We start from the raw sequence: 18,387 nt of genomic DNA, 5'->3' as shown, positions 1-18,387 counted from the left end.
TAACCATTTCTTCCCCCACCTCCATTTCTAGGGGGGCAATTTGAGGACTAGAAAATAAAGTAGGGGTACATTTATATGGGGCCATGTGTACTGTGCTAGAAAACTTGGATTTTCTTTTCAAAAGTATTGTCTTTCTTTGTCTCCTATACATATCATGTTTCTTGTACACATCGTTGCAAAAAACACTTCTGCTCCCCTCTCTCTTGCATCTTTTCTTATGTTGCAGGTCAGAAGTGGCTTACTCTGTTATGGTATGGAACCTTTCTCTCCCAAATCAATCTGTTAGCAGGCAGAGTGAGGGGTACACCAGGACCCACAAACCTGCCTGCTCTAAATGGGATCTGCCATCCTCTAATTAAAGATAAAACATAGAAAAGAACTTGACTACAATTCGTATGCAATAGTGAGAAATATATATTTAAAATAGTTTCCAGTTAAACACTCAAAGTTAACCCATGGATGACTGCCCAGCCAAACAGGACTGGCACAAAGTGGGAATGTTGAAGCCCAAAAGCTTACCGCAAGTCTGAGGTATCTTCTGGGGGGAACCACAGTAGAGAGGCAGAAGGGGCCAGGCAAGTCTGGAAGGAAAGAGCAAAATCAAAGCCCAAGTCAAGATAAAGTCTGCCATTATTCCCCCCTGACCCAAACAGGCTTCAGGTCTCTCACCCATGTCTCTGTCTCCTTCCATGTCCCCAAGCCCCTGTAGCAGGCCCCGGCTGAGAAGCCAGCAGGCCTGCGTCTTCACGTGTCTCTGCTCCACCTGCCTCTTCCAGGGTTTCTTTTCATCTTCCTTCTTTTCCTCAGTCTTTTCTAGCTTCTCCTCTCTGCCCAGCTCCACTCTTCCTTAGGGCAGGGGAGAGAGAACCAGGAAGCTCCCCTTTCTCTGGGGATTACTCTGTTACTCTTCCCTGGTCTGTGTTACTTACCAGGCCACTCGCTCTTTGCAACTTCCACTTCTGCCACATTCATCCCATGGTTCAAGCTTGTGACAACTGTCTTCCCCTCTGAGTTGTAAGCTCCTCAGGCCGGAGTCTCTGATGATGCATCTCCGTGATTTAAAACTCCATGCCCCGTGCTTTGCACTCAGTAGACATTTGCACATCTGTTGTGTTGAGAGAAAAGAATATACTTTAGAGTCTTTCCACATTTCTTTACTTTCCTGGGCTTTTTATGCACACCGACATAACCATATTGCTGTAACGAGCACTGGCTTTCTTGTCACTGCTGGCAAACATTCCTTACAGCCCAGTGGCTTGTAACATGCCCTGCTGTTACAAATCAGCAACTGTTCCAGAACAGAGTGGCATGGATGTGTACAAATCTTAATGTGTAATGTTTGGGTTTTTTTGTTTTCCTGCAGAAATTGAAAGACCTCACTTGTCCCTGGGGTAAAAGCAGTTTTAGAAAGCACCGATGCAGGGCCCCTTGCCAAACATTACCATTTCCAGGCCTTTACACCTCATTTCACTAACAGGTACGGTGTCAAGGGCTGTGGACTAGGGGCCAGTGTTAGGGTTTGCGCCCCAGCTCGAACTCAGTAACCCTGGGCAGCATTTCTCAGCCTTGAATTCCTCAGCTGTGCGATTAGAAATTGGACTCAATTATCCTAATAAACATTATTCTTTCACCAGTATTTTTATGGCAGTGTCCCAATGTGGTGTCTTAGCTGCAAGCCACACAAACCCATCCTGTCATTTTCATTGTCATTTAATCAGAAAAGATCTCTTTGGAAGGATACTGGCTAGTTCACTGTGGGGGTGGGGAGAAAAGCAGGCTTGAGAATGTGCGGCACCGTCTGTTACCCAGAAACAAGGTAGGTCTAGGGCGAGAAGTGTGGCAGCTGCTGTTATGGACACTTCCTTGCACGCCTATCTCTGCCAATAATCTTGGATGGTTTCCATGTCTTGTGTCATTACCTCCCCGTTCATAGTGTCCATTGTGAGAATCCTATTAGCTAAGTCTAGGTCACATGACCTCTTCCTACCCCCTAACAGAGGAGAGAAGGGATAGCTGTGAAATAGGGCATTGCCTCTTGCCAAGGCTCACACAGACCTGGAAAGTTGGTTAAGACTGGTGGTGTCCACACCCATAATGATGTTTAAGATCCACATTTACCTCAAGCACACCTGGTAGATAATGCTTCTACTTAATTTTTTCCTTAGAAGCACAATTCACAGTATTTCAAAGAGCTTCTGATAGAAACTGAAGAACCTTGATTACAGCTCTGACCTCTGAAGTGTTGTTGCAGGATGCAAAGGGTTGGTACAGGGGATCTTTAATTCTACCTCCCTCAACAATTCATTTGCATACATAGAAAGAATTTGGGGTCAAGAATGATCTCTGCCAACAAACTATACAGAACAGACATTTCATATCAAAAATACAGTTGAGAGAAATATTTAAGAAACATTAAGGGCATTCTACCTATTCAAGCCTTCAGATAATCTAAGAACTTACCATTGGAATGAATGAGATTTCTAGGGTAGAGGTCTGAGAGACTATGAGACCTTAGTCTCTTGCACGATGTTCACCAAACTGCCAGCAAGTTGAATTCTGCTTCTGCCTATTTCAGGTAATCAGTTTGGTGGACATGGTCCATTATAGCACTTACAATTTCACGTTCTAGTCCCATGTGAGAAAAAGCTTGCAGAAACTTAAGAGAAAAACTTACCTTCTCTTAAATTGGGATGTTTCCTCACTGCCTGGAAGTTAGTGTGTTGTCTCCTGCACGCTGGCTCTCAGAGCTCTGAGGACCAAGTGCAAAACGACCCATAGCAATTTTCTTGGCCCTCGTACTTGTCCCTTTTGTTTATCATCTTTTGTTCTGGGTTGCTTATTTTATCAGCCTGGAGGGAGGGAAGTGGAGAGAATTGGTTAAAGACTAGGTGCCAGCCAGCCACCCCAATGAGCAGAGGTTGCTGTGGCTGAGAAATGCTGCAGCCCCCACCACACAGCAGGGCTCTCGGGGGCCAGATACCTTGTTTTCCCAAATCCTCTCTTACCAATAGCAAATCACTCTCCCTCAGTGACTGCCTCCCACTGTGGCATCCATAGGTTTTAAAACAATGTCAACAACAATAAAGACATTGTGTACCTCTCCCCTCATGTGTTTATATGAACTGTTTTATCTCCTACATAAAAATAGCATGTGGGACATCAAGACTGGAGAGAACACAAGTAAACAATGAGACAGCAGTCAATAATGTCATCCATCCACTGTAGATTACTGTGGACACTGTGAGTTGCTAACTAGCCAAATTGTATTCTATTTCATCACCTGCTTAATCAAGCTGCAAAGTAAGGAGTTAGGCCACTTCAACTCCAGTGATTTGATTATGTGGTAAAAAGACTGGTGCATAAACATTAATCCTGAGAAATTAATTCATGAAAATTAGCCGAAGATACCCCTAGAGGCCTGTTTTGTATCTATTTTTACATAAAATGTTGAACTAACTACTCACTGGCGGTGTCTTGCGGGGACTAGAATGATTATGCATGATTCTGTAGTTATCCAGAGAGAATCATGAAGAGGCCATGAAGTGACCTGAAAATGCATTCTGATTAAAGCTAAGTCTTGAGCAGGAAAATTGCTTTGAAATGATTAAAGTTAAAATTGTTGGTAATGAAGGAAAACACTTGTCTTTAAATGAAACCTGTGGAAAAGAGTCTCATTGTTAAGCTTCGGTGAAGCGTGTGGCACTAGTGTTCTGATCACCAAACACTGGGTGGTATCTGTCTATCTTATTGTTGCAATTTTGGAATTTAGTGGAGGACAAGGAGAATTAGAAGAACGTTCTCCACAAAAAACCTGACAGGCAACGGCATTGGTAAAGGGCCCCCAGAACGGGGGCGGGGTGGGTCTCCCACAGCCTGGACAGGCAGCCCTGCAGCCGTGCCACACACAGCCTCTGCTCTCGGGGCACTCGGCTCCTTCTCATGTCTAGTTGCTGGGTTTTTTCTTGATGCTTTGCTTAAACCTCTGCCTTTCCTGCTAGATCATGGGGTCCCACTGGACAGGGGGCATGTTTAAGCATATATATATATACAGCACCTAGCAGGGGCTCGTCCCACCTCAGAGTGTGTCTGTAACTGATGCATTTATCCCCTTCGGTAAGTCTAGACCACTGCAGATTTTTACAAATATTAATACCATATCTAAAATCTTGGTGGGCACGTGTTCACACTCTCTTTGCAAAGGTGATATCCGTGTCTTTGAGCATCTAAACCCTACCCGCACCATATGAACCATAACACCCCAGGCAGAGTCTGAGCACACTGCACACTCAAGCCCATGAATGTTTCTCCAGTAAAAATTATGAATATGTGCACTGCATGGGATAAATAAAAGCTGTAAGTTCAGAGCAGTTTAAGTTACGGAAGTCTTGCTACCAGAGAACTAAAAGATTTGTTTCTGGAGCTCTGTGGATTCTGGCATTGCAGGTAAGGCATGCTCACCTGGGTGGGGGGGAGAGGATTCCTCAGTATCAGGAGCCCAATCTTTTCTTCTGGAAAGAAGAAATCAATGCTTGGATTTTCTGGATGATGACCTGTACTCATGACTTACACTGCTCCCAGGGTTTCTGCAGGAACAGATGAAAACGAATCATTCCCCACAAAGATAGCTTTGCCCCTGTGTAGTCCCCCATCTGCTGCTCCTTCCTGTTTTCTCACTGAGTCTACACATTTCCTTCCCCTTACCCTCACCTTCTTTCTCTTTCCCTCTCTTCTTTTCCCCCATCCCTACCTCACCCTCCCCTCCACCTGCTCCTCCACACCCTTCTCACTGTCCCTTCTCTTCTCCTCCATCATCTCCTCCTGTCCCTACCCCTCCCTTACCTGTGGAGTCAATTCCCCTATAGGGGAGAAATACCAGAGATGGCCTCTTGCAACCTTGGCAAGGGAACCAGAGGCCACCCAAGTTCTGTGAGCCTTGGGAGGTCTATCACCTTTAGTAAAGAGCACAGATTGTTGGTCCTGGAGGCTAGAGAAGCTTCTGGAGCTGAAGGCTAGGGAGAAGTCCTTCTCTCATGATCCATAAAATTTCATCATATTTTACACTTGTGATCTTTTTACTAACTGGAGAAGCAATGACTGTTCCCCCTTCTATCATCTAAACGAATGTAGTTTGGGGGTATCTAGTTCTAGATTTATCAGTAAGTACATTCTAAGAATGTCATCTTTACCTCATTCTTAATCTGAGAGTAATTTCTTCATCTATTATGCGCAGTGTCTCCCTCTCTGTCCTTGACACCCCTGGCCCTATAACTCAGAATAAATATTCCAGGTTCACTCCACTCTTTAGAATTTACAACCATGTGAATTATTGTATTACATTGATTTTTCCTTAGCTAACTCATCTGATGCTGTTTTGATGACTTGTCCAAAGCAAGAACTAGAAAGGGTCCATATGATTTCTGTTGTACCCCAAAACCAGCTTAGATTTAGGAGATTCCATATTCTTCTCAATGGCCCTCTACACATTCTTTGGCAGACCCTCATACTTTAAATTCATCTAAACTACCAAAGCGTTGCTCTTACTAGATGGTCTGTGAGTTGCTGCCAGTCAGCGCCTACCAAGAATGGGAGCGGCTTCTGTCTGTGCTTTTACTTAGAGGAGTTATGTGGACCTGCTCCTTGTGTGTGTGCGTGATAGTCCGCTACTGTATCAAAAATGTGAATGGAAAATTCAATTCCACATGTGTTGATGCACTCTTTTTATATGAGGATTATTTCTGTTTTCTAATTTAATACAACTTTTTAAAACCGTGAGATTGCTTATTTTCCATATGATACTTGTTTTTGGTCTGCCTTTACTTCTAATTCTGATTTACTTAACCCATGCATGTTTTTACCTGTACTTACCAAAAAGCTCACTTTTATGCTGTCTGTTAAAGGAACTCCTTTGTTCTACTCACTCTCTCTCCTTCTTGGTCTTTCATATTGTTTTTAAAGACATGTCCTCAGTGTTACTGATGATGTGTCATGTTGACATTAGCAAAGAAAATAGTGACAACAGAGGAGGGTTCGGAAGGCACAATCCCTTCACTGTCACCTCTCTCCGTGGAACAGACCAAGCACCACCAAAGGCCCCCGTGGAAGCTGCACTTTTCCATCCAGTGCCTCACCTTGTCATGTTTCCTTGGTGACTCATATCCCAGGATGCCGTGTAGGAGTCCATTCCTGATCGCTGATGTGGTGATCATCTTTGCTCTTCTCTGCGGCGGGGTGGGAGGAGTCGGAGACCCTCCTAGGTGGTGACTGGTGCACGGTGTTTTGCTCCCTTGGGGTTGCTAATGGTCAGCAGCACACCGCTGGGCACTCTGGGAGAGTCAGGGTGAACTCCAGGGACCAAAGCAGAGGTTGTGAGCCATGTTGTGTGATTCTCCACAGTAGCCTGTTTCCCGTGTCCTCCCTCCCCCAACTTGGTCTCAGCAGTGGCTACCAGGACAGCATCAGCCTTGGCGGTACCACAGTCTGCAAAGAGCTGGAGCACTTTGTAAGGACAGCGCTGTTATTACTGTGAACAGATTAATGTTGTGATGTTGTCTTCTGGAATTTTTAATGTGGACAGAGACTAGCCAGGATGGTGATCGGTAACCCAAATAACTGGGCCTCATCCCCGGGGAGTGGGTCAGAAATAAGTTTACCTACAAAACAACAAGATAGGAGACAAACAGTAGTCAGGAGAGGCATTCCAAAACAATATTCTTTGCCTGTGTGACATATTAAAAAAAATTCTTTTGATGCCAGAGTAAATATATTGTAAACATTTTTAATCTCTACTTTGCATTTGTTGCATTTTAAATTACACATCCTCCCTTTAAATATTCTTTACAATCTATATCAAACATCCACATCTCAGTTGACGTATCAATCCATTGAGCAATACATGATTTATGTTTATGGAAGCTGTCATGTCACTTATTACTGTGTTCTAAAGAAATGTGAACATCTCTTTCAAGGTAGTTTAGGGAATTTCCTTGATACCCAGATCATAAAATATAATATTGCCACATTTAAGCTTTCTTCCTCAATCAACATTTTTATTCAACATGTATTTATTGTTGACAAAGTCCCTAGTCTTGTACAAAATACTACTAATTTCTAATAGAAAAATATAGCCTCTGCTCTCAGATGTTACTAGAATCTAGAATACTTGGCCAAAAATGATGGCTTTTGGGCCGAATCCAACTTGCCACCCATTTTTATAAATAAAGCTTATATTAGAACAAAGCTTCTACTTACTAACATATTGCTTGTGACTGCTTTGTGCTACACAAGCAATGCTGAATAGTTATAACAGACACTGTGTAGCTTGGAAGCCTCTGCCATTTACTCTCTGGGCCTTTGCAGAATAAGTTCGCTAACCCTGGCTACAGATGTGGAAACATAAATCACTACGAGAAGCAGGACTGGACAGTGGAGAACAGCAACAATTTTAAATGATGCCTATTTCAAGTCCTGATTGTATCATTTCCTAGCATGTGACCTTTATTTTAGCACATTATGCAGCATTTCTAAACCTCAGTTTTCTTGTCTGCAAAATAGAAATAATATTTCAGGTAAGGAGTCCAAGATAGAAGGTTTATGTAAAGCATTCAGAACATAGACAATAAATGCTTCTCATGTCCAAAGAATGGGATAGCATATAGGTCCTAGAGTAACCTTCATTTATGCCTGTGTTACCAGAATAGTTATGAATAACCCCCTTCACTGTCAAATGTCCCAGTTTGAAGAATAAATAGTCACACCATGCTTAATGAATTTCTTCAATTTCCATTTGGGACTATCTTATTTTAAAAGGTGAGGAATCAGATTTATTTATGAACTGTAAAAGTACAAGTAAATCAGTTATATTGGTCATTGCATAATATTATGTATGACTCCCATATCAAAGTTTGTCTCTTTCTTTAAGCAAGATACGTTTTCCAACTCAATGACAGCAGTTCCTAATTCTAATAAGGGGACTTGAAAGTAAAGAAGCTAGTGAAAAGATAGCTGGTTTTCAAACATTTCGGTAGGTCTCCCAGTTAGAAGTGGGTCCTACTTTTGGTAAAACCAAGCCTGAGAGAAGTTATGGCCACTACTATGCTTATTTTGATATCAAAAGCTAAAATTGAGCTCCCCTTTGAAACAGAACCTGATGGTACTGGCAGGCAAATCATGGTACAAGAGGGGTCACCACCTCATCCATTGTTAAGAACAAAAGTTGGAGTGTACCTGTAGAATTCCCTGGGTCCAAAAGTGAGAGGTCAAGGAAAGAAAGGCTCTGCTACATTTCCTTTACATGCATTTAAAATATATTGATTCTTTTTCTTTGTTGAGAGGCTGATGTAAGACTCAACACTAGGTCTTACATCCTTGGGGCAGACAGGAACAGATGCTTATGAGTTGGGGAGCCAAAGGGCACCATGTAAAAACTGAACTAAATTGGGTTCTACAGGAGAATCCCAGGGGTGTGAGGGAGAGACTACAAATTGGGAGGACAGCAGGGATCAAAAACCAGAAAGTGGGCATGGCACTTTCTGTCCTGTCGGGTTCACTGTGGAGAGGCCTTTAGAGGAAAACAGTCATGGTGAGAGCTTATGAGATGACTTTGGAAAATGTGAGCATGAAGAGCCTGGGGTAGCAGGTTGGAAAGCTGGCTGACTTCTTTTAGCCTCAGGAAATTGTACTTCTCTAAAAACAGTGTTCTTCAAAGTTTGGCTCATGTTCCAGTTTGATTTGACTTTCAGAAGTAATAGTAGGTAATTTAATATTGTAGAACAAATACCATCTGACTGGTGCTTTGTGTGGACATTCCTCTTATGCTGCTGAACAAAATTCCACAAAAATGGATTTTATTTGTTAATAGTATTAATAGTATACACAAATGTTTGTATTTACTTTATAGAAAACATTTTCATCAAATTCTCACATCTTGTACTGGTCCTCTTCTAGCTTTGGCTCTAGGTCTGAATCTCTTTCAAAAAGGGTATTTCTCCCACTAACCTTCTCTCTTTCTTAAGCTCCTTTCAGTAGTCTCCCTCTATCCTACCTGTGGACTCTCGCTTTTGCTTGTCCTTAGCTCATCTGTGCACACCTTTTCTTCAAGAGAGAGTGACCTGACATGAAGAGTTGGAGGCATGTGCTGCTGACTGCAGGCTCAGGAATTGGGAATGGAAGGAAGCAGAGTAGCGACACCTGTGCCCCTGGCACCTGAAGGAGAGGCTGAGGCCCATGGAGCCTATGTCTGCAGATGCCAGAATAACTTCTCCGTGTAGCCAAGTCAATCAAAGATGGGCAATTTAGTGTAAATCAGCCCATGTGTTTCCTTGGCCTTGTGTGGACAAAACAAACTGGCTGACTGATAGCACTGATCACTTTCAAGTCAATAATTTTGGTGGTTTCTTGGAGCAGAGAGCTCCGAAGGAGGGAGCAGGAATATTCAGGGCATGTGTGCAATCCTCCCCATAGATGCAGGAAAATACTAGAATGTCGAAAAAAATAAGCATTTGAGCTTTACTCATGTTTGTCTTTATGGAGTATTTAGATGGGACACTTTAAAATATGTAACTCTGGAAATCTCAAATATTTTTGCTGATGGGATGCACAATCAAAACAGTTGGGTGACTATTAGTCTTGATCACTGATTCCCAGTCTGTGGACACAGTTTCCTCAACTGTCCCCAGGAGCAATAGTTTATTGTAAAAGTTACATTAATACATGTAAACGAACCTATATTCTCATTTAGTAGAAACTAAAAATATACTGATCTAGCCAGGGTTTGTTGTGGTTTATTTAATGTTTTTATTGTTGTGTTTGAAAATTTACTGTAAAAGGAGATTCCTTAACCAGAAGTACTGTAAATCTATTGAAGGAGACTGTTCTGAGACATGAAAGATCAAAGAAAGCGGAGAATTGAATCTCAAAATTTTAGGTTAGGTGGTCAAAGTAATTAACATGGACAAAGTTGCCCATGTGCCTCCTGCCCCGTGCTGAGTGTCCCAATCTCCTCTTATAAGAACACTGGTCAGATAGTTAGGTTCACCCTAATAACCCCGTTTTAGATAGTCACTTATTTATAAGTGAGACTATCTCCTACTACTGTCACATTATGAGGACTGAGGGCTAGTTAGGACTTCAGCATAAGAATATAGGGGGAACACCATTCAGCCCCTAAGAAATATGCACCTTCTTTTGCTAATTCTAGCCATAGCAGGAAAGTATGTGGGTCCTAATGATAATTGGGAACAGGACGACGAGGATGACTATGTCATGATTTGCTCATAACAGTCTGGTTTTATTCTTATAGCCAAGAATCACTGTGCATACATTTGAGCCTCAGCTCAAAAATGTACTGTCATATTTAGGTTTCCTCAGCTATGAAGTGGAGTCAAATAGCACATGCCTCGCAGAATTCTGTGAGAATCACATGGGTCAGTATGTATAAATCATTCAGAACATCAAAGGGAAGATTATAGTTTTTCAGTTGTGATGGTTAAATTTATCTATCAACTTGTTTGGTCCACAGTGCCCAGATACCTGGACCAACATTAATCTGAAGTTTCTGTGAGGATATTTTTATATGAAATTTGCATTTAGATCAGTGGAAATCTTGAATAGAACAAAAGACTGACCTCATTGAAGCATAAAGGAATTTTCCAGCAGACTTGAACTACAACTCCTTTGAGTGTCCAGCCTACATACCTCTCCATCAGATTTTGGAAAGCTTCCACAGTTACATGAACTAATTCCTTAAGTGTGTAGATAGATAAAGACACACACACACACACTATTGCTTCTGTTTCTTTGGAGGACCTTGCCTAATATATTATGCATGGAAACCAAACTGGTACCTGAAGCCTAATTTTAAAATAGTTTGTATATTTTTGTATTTTGACATCCTTTTATATTCACTGTGCTTTTTGCAGGCCACTGATATATAGCAGCAAAATAAATAAATGAAAGACACACAAGGCAGCTAAGAGTATGGAACAGACACTATATATATTAATCTCAGTCTTTAAAAAGCCCCTGGATTTTACATTCCCATACCATCGTGTTAGACAATATTGATATTATCCATCTGTTATAATTTTTACTACTCATAATTTTTACTACTCAAGATTATTTTGTTCAGGAAGTGAAAGTAGCTGCATTCCTATTATGTGCTATAATAAGAAAATCACAGGTTTTTTGAAAAATGAGTGTTGATTAAAAAATATTCCGGATCACTCCATCCAATACTAGCTCCAAAACTAAGCAAGCAAGCAAATATTTTGGCAACATCTCAGCCAAGAGATTGATAAAACCACATAGAAATGGTTAAACAACTTGGAAAAGCAAAAAAAGGCTTGAAGAACAATTGAGTAGCAGCTATCAGCTCTACAAAGGGATATGGTAGAGGGGATGGTGACCAATGTCCCTAGCTCAAGTGAGTCTAGACTAGAAGAAAAATAGATAGAAATTGCAGGAGCTCTTAAAGATCCAGGTTCCTTGCAGTGAGCATGGTTGCAACGGTTACTTAGGATATTCTGGAATATTTACTGGAATTCTTTAAAGTTGACTAGGATCATTTTCTCTGAATGTGAAGCTAATAGAAAGTACAGCTCTAAATTTGCCGGTAGGATCCATTGATAGAATCACCTAACGGTGGGGCTTTTGTTACAAACACAGACTCTATTTCTATGAAGTGATAAGAAGTGGTTTCCAGGATAGAGTCCTGAAAATAAAACCTACAAGAGAATATACAGTATTTCAACATTGGGATTAGAAAGGGCAAATAATGATGTGCATTTTGCTATTTCTTTTCTTCAAAAATGCAGCATTTTGGTTAAATTGTTGCTGAATCAACACAGTGTACAAAGCCTGAGCTTCCTTTCTGTTTTTCCACCAAAAAAAAACAAAACAAAAACCCCACAGGATTAAAGCCGAAACCAGATAAAATAATTGACCTACTATGGGGAGTTTGGCAAATGGGAACGTCTCTGTTTATTTGTTGTTTTAGTTTTCTACTGCTATTACAAGCAATTATCATAAATCTCGTGACTTGAACTGGCATAAATCATTTTACAATTCTGGAGTTCAGAAGCCCAATCTGAGTCTCACAGGGCTAATATTAAGGTGTCAGCAGGGCTGCATTTATTCTGAAAACTCTAGGGAATAAGCAGTTTCCTTGCCAGCTTCTAAGGCCATCTGCATTCCTTGGCTTGTGGCCCTTTTTGCAGTGCTAAAGTGCTCTCTGACTGACCCTTCTGCTTATCTTCTATTTATATAAGAACCCGTGCAATTATCTTTGGGATAATAGGTTAGTGGGATAAAAAAGGTTAATAGAGGTTAGTCTCATTATCTTAAGGTTAACTGTTCTGTAGCTTTACTTTCCCTTTGCCCTGTAATGTCACATATTCATACCTTCTGGGGATGAAGATACAGACACCTTTGGAGTGGATGGACCATTCTGCCTATCACAACTTTTGCAAATAATTTTGACTTTTGAACCAGGTAAATGTTTATATATTTAAAACTGAATCAAAAAGGATTAACCAAGGCAAACATAACAAAAATAGAAACAAATGAACATCAAATAGTAACACTGAGGTGGAGAAAAAGAGTAAATTTAAATTTTGAACTCAGAACTATGCCACCATATTCTTAAAATGAGATTAATTTTAAGTAGCAAAATAATTGAAAAGAAATGCTGTTTTATTCAGTAAATTTATTGTTGGGCATAGTTATAACACAGTCACCTTGACACTATTTTATGTGTGTTTTAGGTGTAAATGTGTTAGCGTTGTGTGCTCACTATGGAATGAGGGATATAGAATAATGAAATGAGGGTTTCATTTTTTTTTTACATTTATCCCAAGGCAGCACAGTAGAATAACACTACTGGGGGCAATGAGCACTGCTAGGACCAGGTCTTGGTTTCAAAATAGCATTCCTTGGTAAAAGAAACAACTGTCTCTTAAATAAGGAACCATTTTCTGATAGATCAAGTGCAAGGAGCTAGTGATATTGAAAATCTTTGAAGATTCTATTTTAATTTTTTTGTCTGATGCTCAAATATACTAATTTGGGCCTGTAGGGGTTCTTTGTGATTTTTGGATGTGTTCCCTCACTCTTAAAGCACTTCCTTTTTGGCATCGCTAGATGTTGTGGGTTTTATCTTGTCCTTTGTACTTGATCCATCTGAAATCGGCAACTTAACAAAATAACAATTCAATCTCAAAAAATGTACAGAAGACCTAAATCCTAAATACACATTTCTCCCAAAATATACACAAGGTCAAGAAACACATGAAAAAAAAAAGTGCATCACTCAATAGAGAAATCCAAGTCAAAACCACAGTGTCACACCTCACACACAAAAAGAATAACTTATATCACAAAGACTAGAAACAACAAGTATTGGCAAAGGTGTGAAGAAAATGTCTCCTGGTACACAGCTAGTGGGAATGTAAATATATGCAGTCCTAATGGAAAACAGTATGGAGGCTCCTCAATGAATTAAAAATAGAACTACCATGCGATCCAGCAATTATACTTCGAAGTACCTCTCCAAAGACTGTGAACATTAATTTGAAAAGATATATGTATCTCTATGTTCACTACAACATTATTCACAATAGCCAAGACATGAAAACAGTGTAAGTGCTCACTGACAGGTGAGTGGATAAAGACACACACCATTAAGTAGGACTCACCTAAACTAAAAACAAAACTTTCCATTTGTGAGAACCTGAAAAGACCTTCAGGTGATTATACTAAGTGAAATAAGTCATAAAGAGAAACAAATGATGTGGTTGCACTGATAATGTGGAATATCAAGAAACAAAGCAAATGAACAAACAAAACAAAAACAAACCCTTAGACTCTGAAAAACAAAATGGTCGTTACCTGTAGAGTTCAGTTAGATTGTGGTGAAATGAAACTAGACCTTTGGTGATGGAAGTTGTGTGGTCTACAGATTGAGATATGAACCTGTACTCCTGAGACTGACATTGTAAACCAATGGTACATCAGTTTTTCCTAAAAAGGAATCTTTATATTACAGTAGAGTCAGTTGGAGCACTTGATTTTGGAAGGATAAAGATGTTTTGAATGAAGAATCTTAAATGAAGGAACTAAAAAGTCTGGGTCACCGAGAGGGCAGCAGAGGATATATTCCTTCCTAGTTTTTAGGTCTAGGAAAACACCAAGAGAATCCAGAGGGGCAAGGCAGAGGTGCCCACCACAGACTGCACTAGAAGGGATGCCAGAGATATCCATGAATCTTTGTGAAGGCAGGTTGATGAGAGGGACTCACAGATGAGGTCTTCACAAAAAGCTATTTCAATCAAAAAAACCTCACGAAAAATTGAACAAGGTGATATAGAATCAGAAAAAATAAAATGGCAGTCGCAAGCCCTCATATCAATAATCACCCGCAATAGAAAGAGACTGAACTCACCAACTAAAGGCATAGAATGGCTGCACAGATAAAAACCAAACTCTGCTATGTGCTGCTAAAGAGACACTCAATTAAGCAATAAAGGCAAACAAAGTCTTAAAGGGGTGGAAAATGGTACTCTAAGCCAATGGAAAAATTTGCAAAGCAGGAATTGCTATACCTCTATCAGATTTTCCTGCCCAAAAGGTGAGGACACAAAAATGGACATTACTCAATGATTCGGGGCTCAATATAGCAGGCAGACATAACACGACATAGATGTATATGCACTCAATATGGAAGCATCAAAATATATAAAGCAAGGATTAGTGACTTAAATAGACATTGATAGCAACACAATAGAGAAAGGGGCTTCTAACATCCCATTTTGCAGCAGTGGATAGATCATCCAGACAAAAAATTCAATAGGAAACAATGAACTAACAGATATTTGCAAAGCACTCCACCCCCAAACTACAGAATACCCCTTCTTCTCAACTGCACAAGGAATATTCTGAATGATAGACCGTATGTTGGGAAACAAACCTAAACAAATTTCTGGACTGAAATCACATCAAAGTCCTTTCAGGCCACGATGGTATGAAACTAGACATTAACCCAAAGAAGAAGGTGAAAACCACAAATACATAGATACACCATATTATTGAACAATAATTAATTGCTCAATGAAAAAGTCAAAGGAAGAATCAAAAATATCTGGATATGAATGAAAATGAGTTACTGCAATGTATGGAGCACAGCGACACTGGTACAAAGAGGGAAGCTTAGAGCAGTGCAGACCTACCTTGTGGAACATGAGCCAAAAGGCAGTGAAAGGAAGGAAGAACAAGAAAAGGACACAGTGAAATGTGACTAACAGTTGAGTTTTGGTAATTTGAGGTATTTTTTGGTACTATCTTTTAAATTTTTCTATGGGTTTGGTTTTGAGAATACAGATTGGAGAAAAATCAATTCATTAGATCCACTGGCGGCTTGGTACCCTTTGGGCTTATTTTGTTTGCATTTCCAATTGTTAGGGTCTTTTATCTTTTTAAAAAGGTTTTTTTATCTTCTTAAAAATTATTTCTGGTTATCTTTTTGGAAGTTTGTCCCTCAGTATCTAACACTTTTGAGTCTGGGCAATATAATTTTCTGAATACATATGCTAGGAAGTTGAAGAACTCTTAAGAAAATAATTTACACGTTAATCTCTCTGGAGCTCTAGCTTATTGGAGAACGATGATAAAGAAGGTAGATGGTAGTATCTGGTCCATATCTGGCAATCCATAAATATGTGCTAAATAGGAGTGTGTTTTGTAAACTTCTAAATATCACTACAATATTACTGGTAGTAACAACAATAGCAACAGGAAAAGACAGATTCCCAAGCCCTGTCTCAAACCCATTGAAAGGTACAGATTATCTGAAGATAGGACCCTGCTCTCCGTTTAAACAAATTTTCCACGTTTCTATGCACCACAGTTGATACTAAAATGTCTTCAAGGGTTCCTTCCCTGCCTCAGCCTTACGTCCTCGGTGAAAAGTTCACATCCCTTGCCTTCTCTGCCACATGGGGTTTTCTCTGCCGCTGGGGTTCTTCGCCATCTGCCCTGGTCTTTATATTGGATTCCTTCCCTTCACTTCCCATTACACCTCTCCGGCTTCCCCTTGGTTCCCCGCCCATGTTCAGGAGTACTCACTAGTTCTGTGTCACTGGCCTTCCCTGAAGTCAGCCCCACCCAGTCTGACACCTACCTCTTGCTGCTCATCCATCACTGGAACAATATTCTTTGCCATATATATATATATATATATACTTGTGTATCACTTTCCTGCAAAGGAAAGTCCCTCTGCGTTCCAAGAATACTATAGGAAATTGAGATAGTAAGCTTGACTGAACCTTCTTGGATCTATGCAAGCAGGCTACGGTGGTGGCTGACTCTGCAGTCTGACAGCTAAGCTAGGTGGAGAAGTTGTTCTCCACCACTTGGAGCTATAGGACTTGGAGCAAGTTATTCAACCTCTGGGCTTATTATCTCTACTTTGCATATGGGCTCTACTTTGCATATGAGAAAGCTGAAGTACCTACCTCAAATGGTTGTGGCAATTAAATGTATGTATGTATGTGTGTGTGTATATATCTCACCTGGAAAAGTATCACAAGTTTTACAATTTAGCCTCATCTTTGATAAAATAACACATCTGTATCAAATTCTGTTTTCAATATTTGAATGTTATCCTCATCAAATAATTTCCCGCTTTCCCTGTTTCTCATGGATTCAGGTTTCCCTTGGCCTCCTGCATGCCCATGCTACACACATCCTGTGGCCTCCAGAACGCTGGCAGAAATTGGAATCTGTTCTCCCTCCAGAGCGCCTGCCAGTTCAGAGTCAAGAGAATTAACTGCATGGATCTTCCTGAATGGCTGTCACTGAAAAGCCAAAACCACCCATTATAGGAAGAGGGATGAGAAGTGAAATTTCCAAAAGAAGAAAAGCTTCCAATAAGATGATGCTGTGCAACAAATATTTCTGTCACATTAGGATGATCATATTATTAAAGAGTTTTAAACTATAAAACAGTATTAAATGGTACTTGATTTTGTGTTGTTTTAATGCCCTCAAAAGGTGCGGATATTTGGGTTGATGAAACTATTCATAAGTGTCTCAAAGGAGGTAAATGTGAAATAATTTCTTATACTAACTTTTGATTTAGCATCAAGAACTGAAATCAAAGCTCAAAGATTTTGAAAATATTTGAAAGTTATTTTTCATCCACTGTTGAGATGGAACATGAAAAACACATTATATACAGTGTCAGAAATTATACTGTAATAGAGAGTATCTACAATATAGTGACCACCAGTGAAGAAGTATGGTGAACTAGGGTATAAGATAAAAACACTGACTTGCTCAGGTACTGTTTGCGGGGTTATCTTATCTACATCCACAGATGAAGGGTATGTAATCTCTGTGGGAAGGAATTGAAGATATGAAAACCAATTCTGTAACTTCCATACAATCTAAGATTTTTTTTTAAGATTTATTTATTTATGAATATAAGAACTGGGGTGCAGACCAGAGGTGAGGGAGGCAAGAGGACCCACCAGAACGAGTGGGGAGCAGAACAGGCAGATGTACTGAAATACACTGCTATGGGGAGCAGTGGGTGAGACAGGAGAGGTCTGCTGTGCCATGTGGGTAGCTCCCTGGCCAGGGATTAAACTCATGCTGCAGTGGCTGTGGACAGCTTCATAGGTTGCATCTTAACCGCTTGTGCCACCAGGGAGGCCCCCAATCTAACCTTCTTTATTGGCTCTTTTCAATACCAAACTTCTAAGGGAGTTCATGCCTATTCACATTAATAAATCCATTTATCAGTATTTGATTACTATCAGATAAGATGTCAAGTGAAATGGGAAAAACACACACACACCATAGTCTTGATCAATGAATTTTGATTTTCATCAAAAGATTTTTCAGTATTTTTGTATATAATACTAAAACTACCAATTGCAAAGTTGGGTAATATCAGAATAATTTCTACATTCTGGGACTACAGAGATTATGAATTCCTCTCTCTCTTATAGACATACAAATCTGCTACATCCAGGACATTTTCCTCTCTAAATGTCTAAAAACTAGATGAACAATCCTTACATATCAGGCAAATGAGAAAAAAGACCACATCAAAGTAGGTAGGAGGGGCTGAGGCACAGTTTACTGATAGCTGCCACCCCTTGCCCTAGCAACCCATAATAAGGATGGAATTCACAGCTCCTAGTTTCTCTTTGGAGAGTGAAGGGATTGAACCTTCTAATGGACACCCCAAAATTTTAAGTCCTGCACCTTAGAGACAAACTCCCAAAACATCTAACTTTGAAAACTAATGGGATTCACATGAAAGACACCCACAAGGCTTAAAGCACATGGAGTGGATCTTTAAGAGGCTTGTATCCAGCCTCACTCACCCCA

The 18,387-nt window shown here is 40.2% G+C and overlaps 1 protein-coding gene across 1 annotated transcript in view; it reads left to right on the top strand.

Moving 5' to 3' along the window:
* The window catches only part of IMMP2L (inner mitochondrial membrane peptidase subunit 2), a gene marked incomplete at both ends in the record, with an annotated part of 722,123 nt that extends 705,307 nt beyond the window's left edge, over positions 1–16,816 (top strand). The window contains one exon of the mRNA XM_084230879.1: positions 16,697–16,816. Coding sequence (XP_084087005.1) covers positions 16,697–16,816 — 120 coding nt within the window. The remainder of the gene's footprint in view (positions 1–16,696) is intronic.
* Between the last annotated feature and the right edge of the window lie 1,571 nt (positions 16,817–18,387).

The sequence above is a fragment of the Talpa europaea genome, assembly GCF_964194135.1.
Source record: "Talpa europaea genome assembly, chromosome: 3".
In the NCBI taxonomy this organism is placed as follows: Eukaryota; Metazoa; Chordata; class Mammalia; order Eulipotyphla; family Talpidae; genus Talpa; species Talpa europaea.
This window is presented reverse-complemented; position numbering and strand designations above follow the sequence as displayed.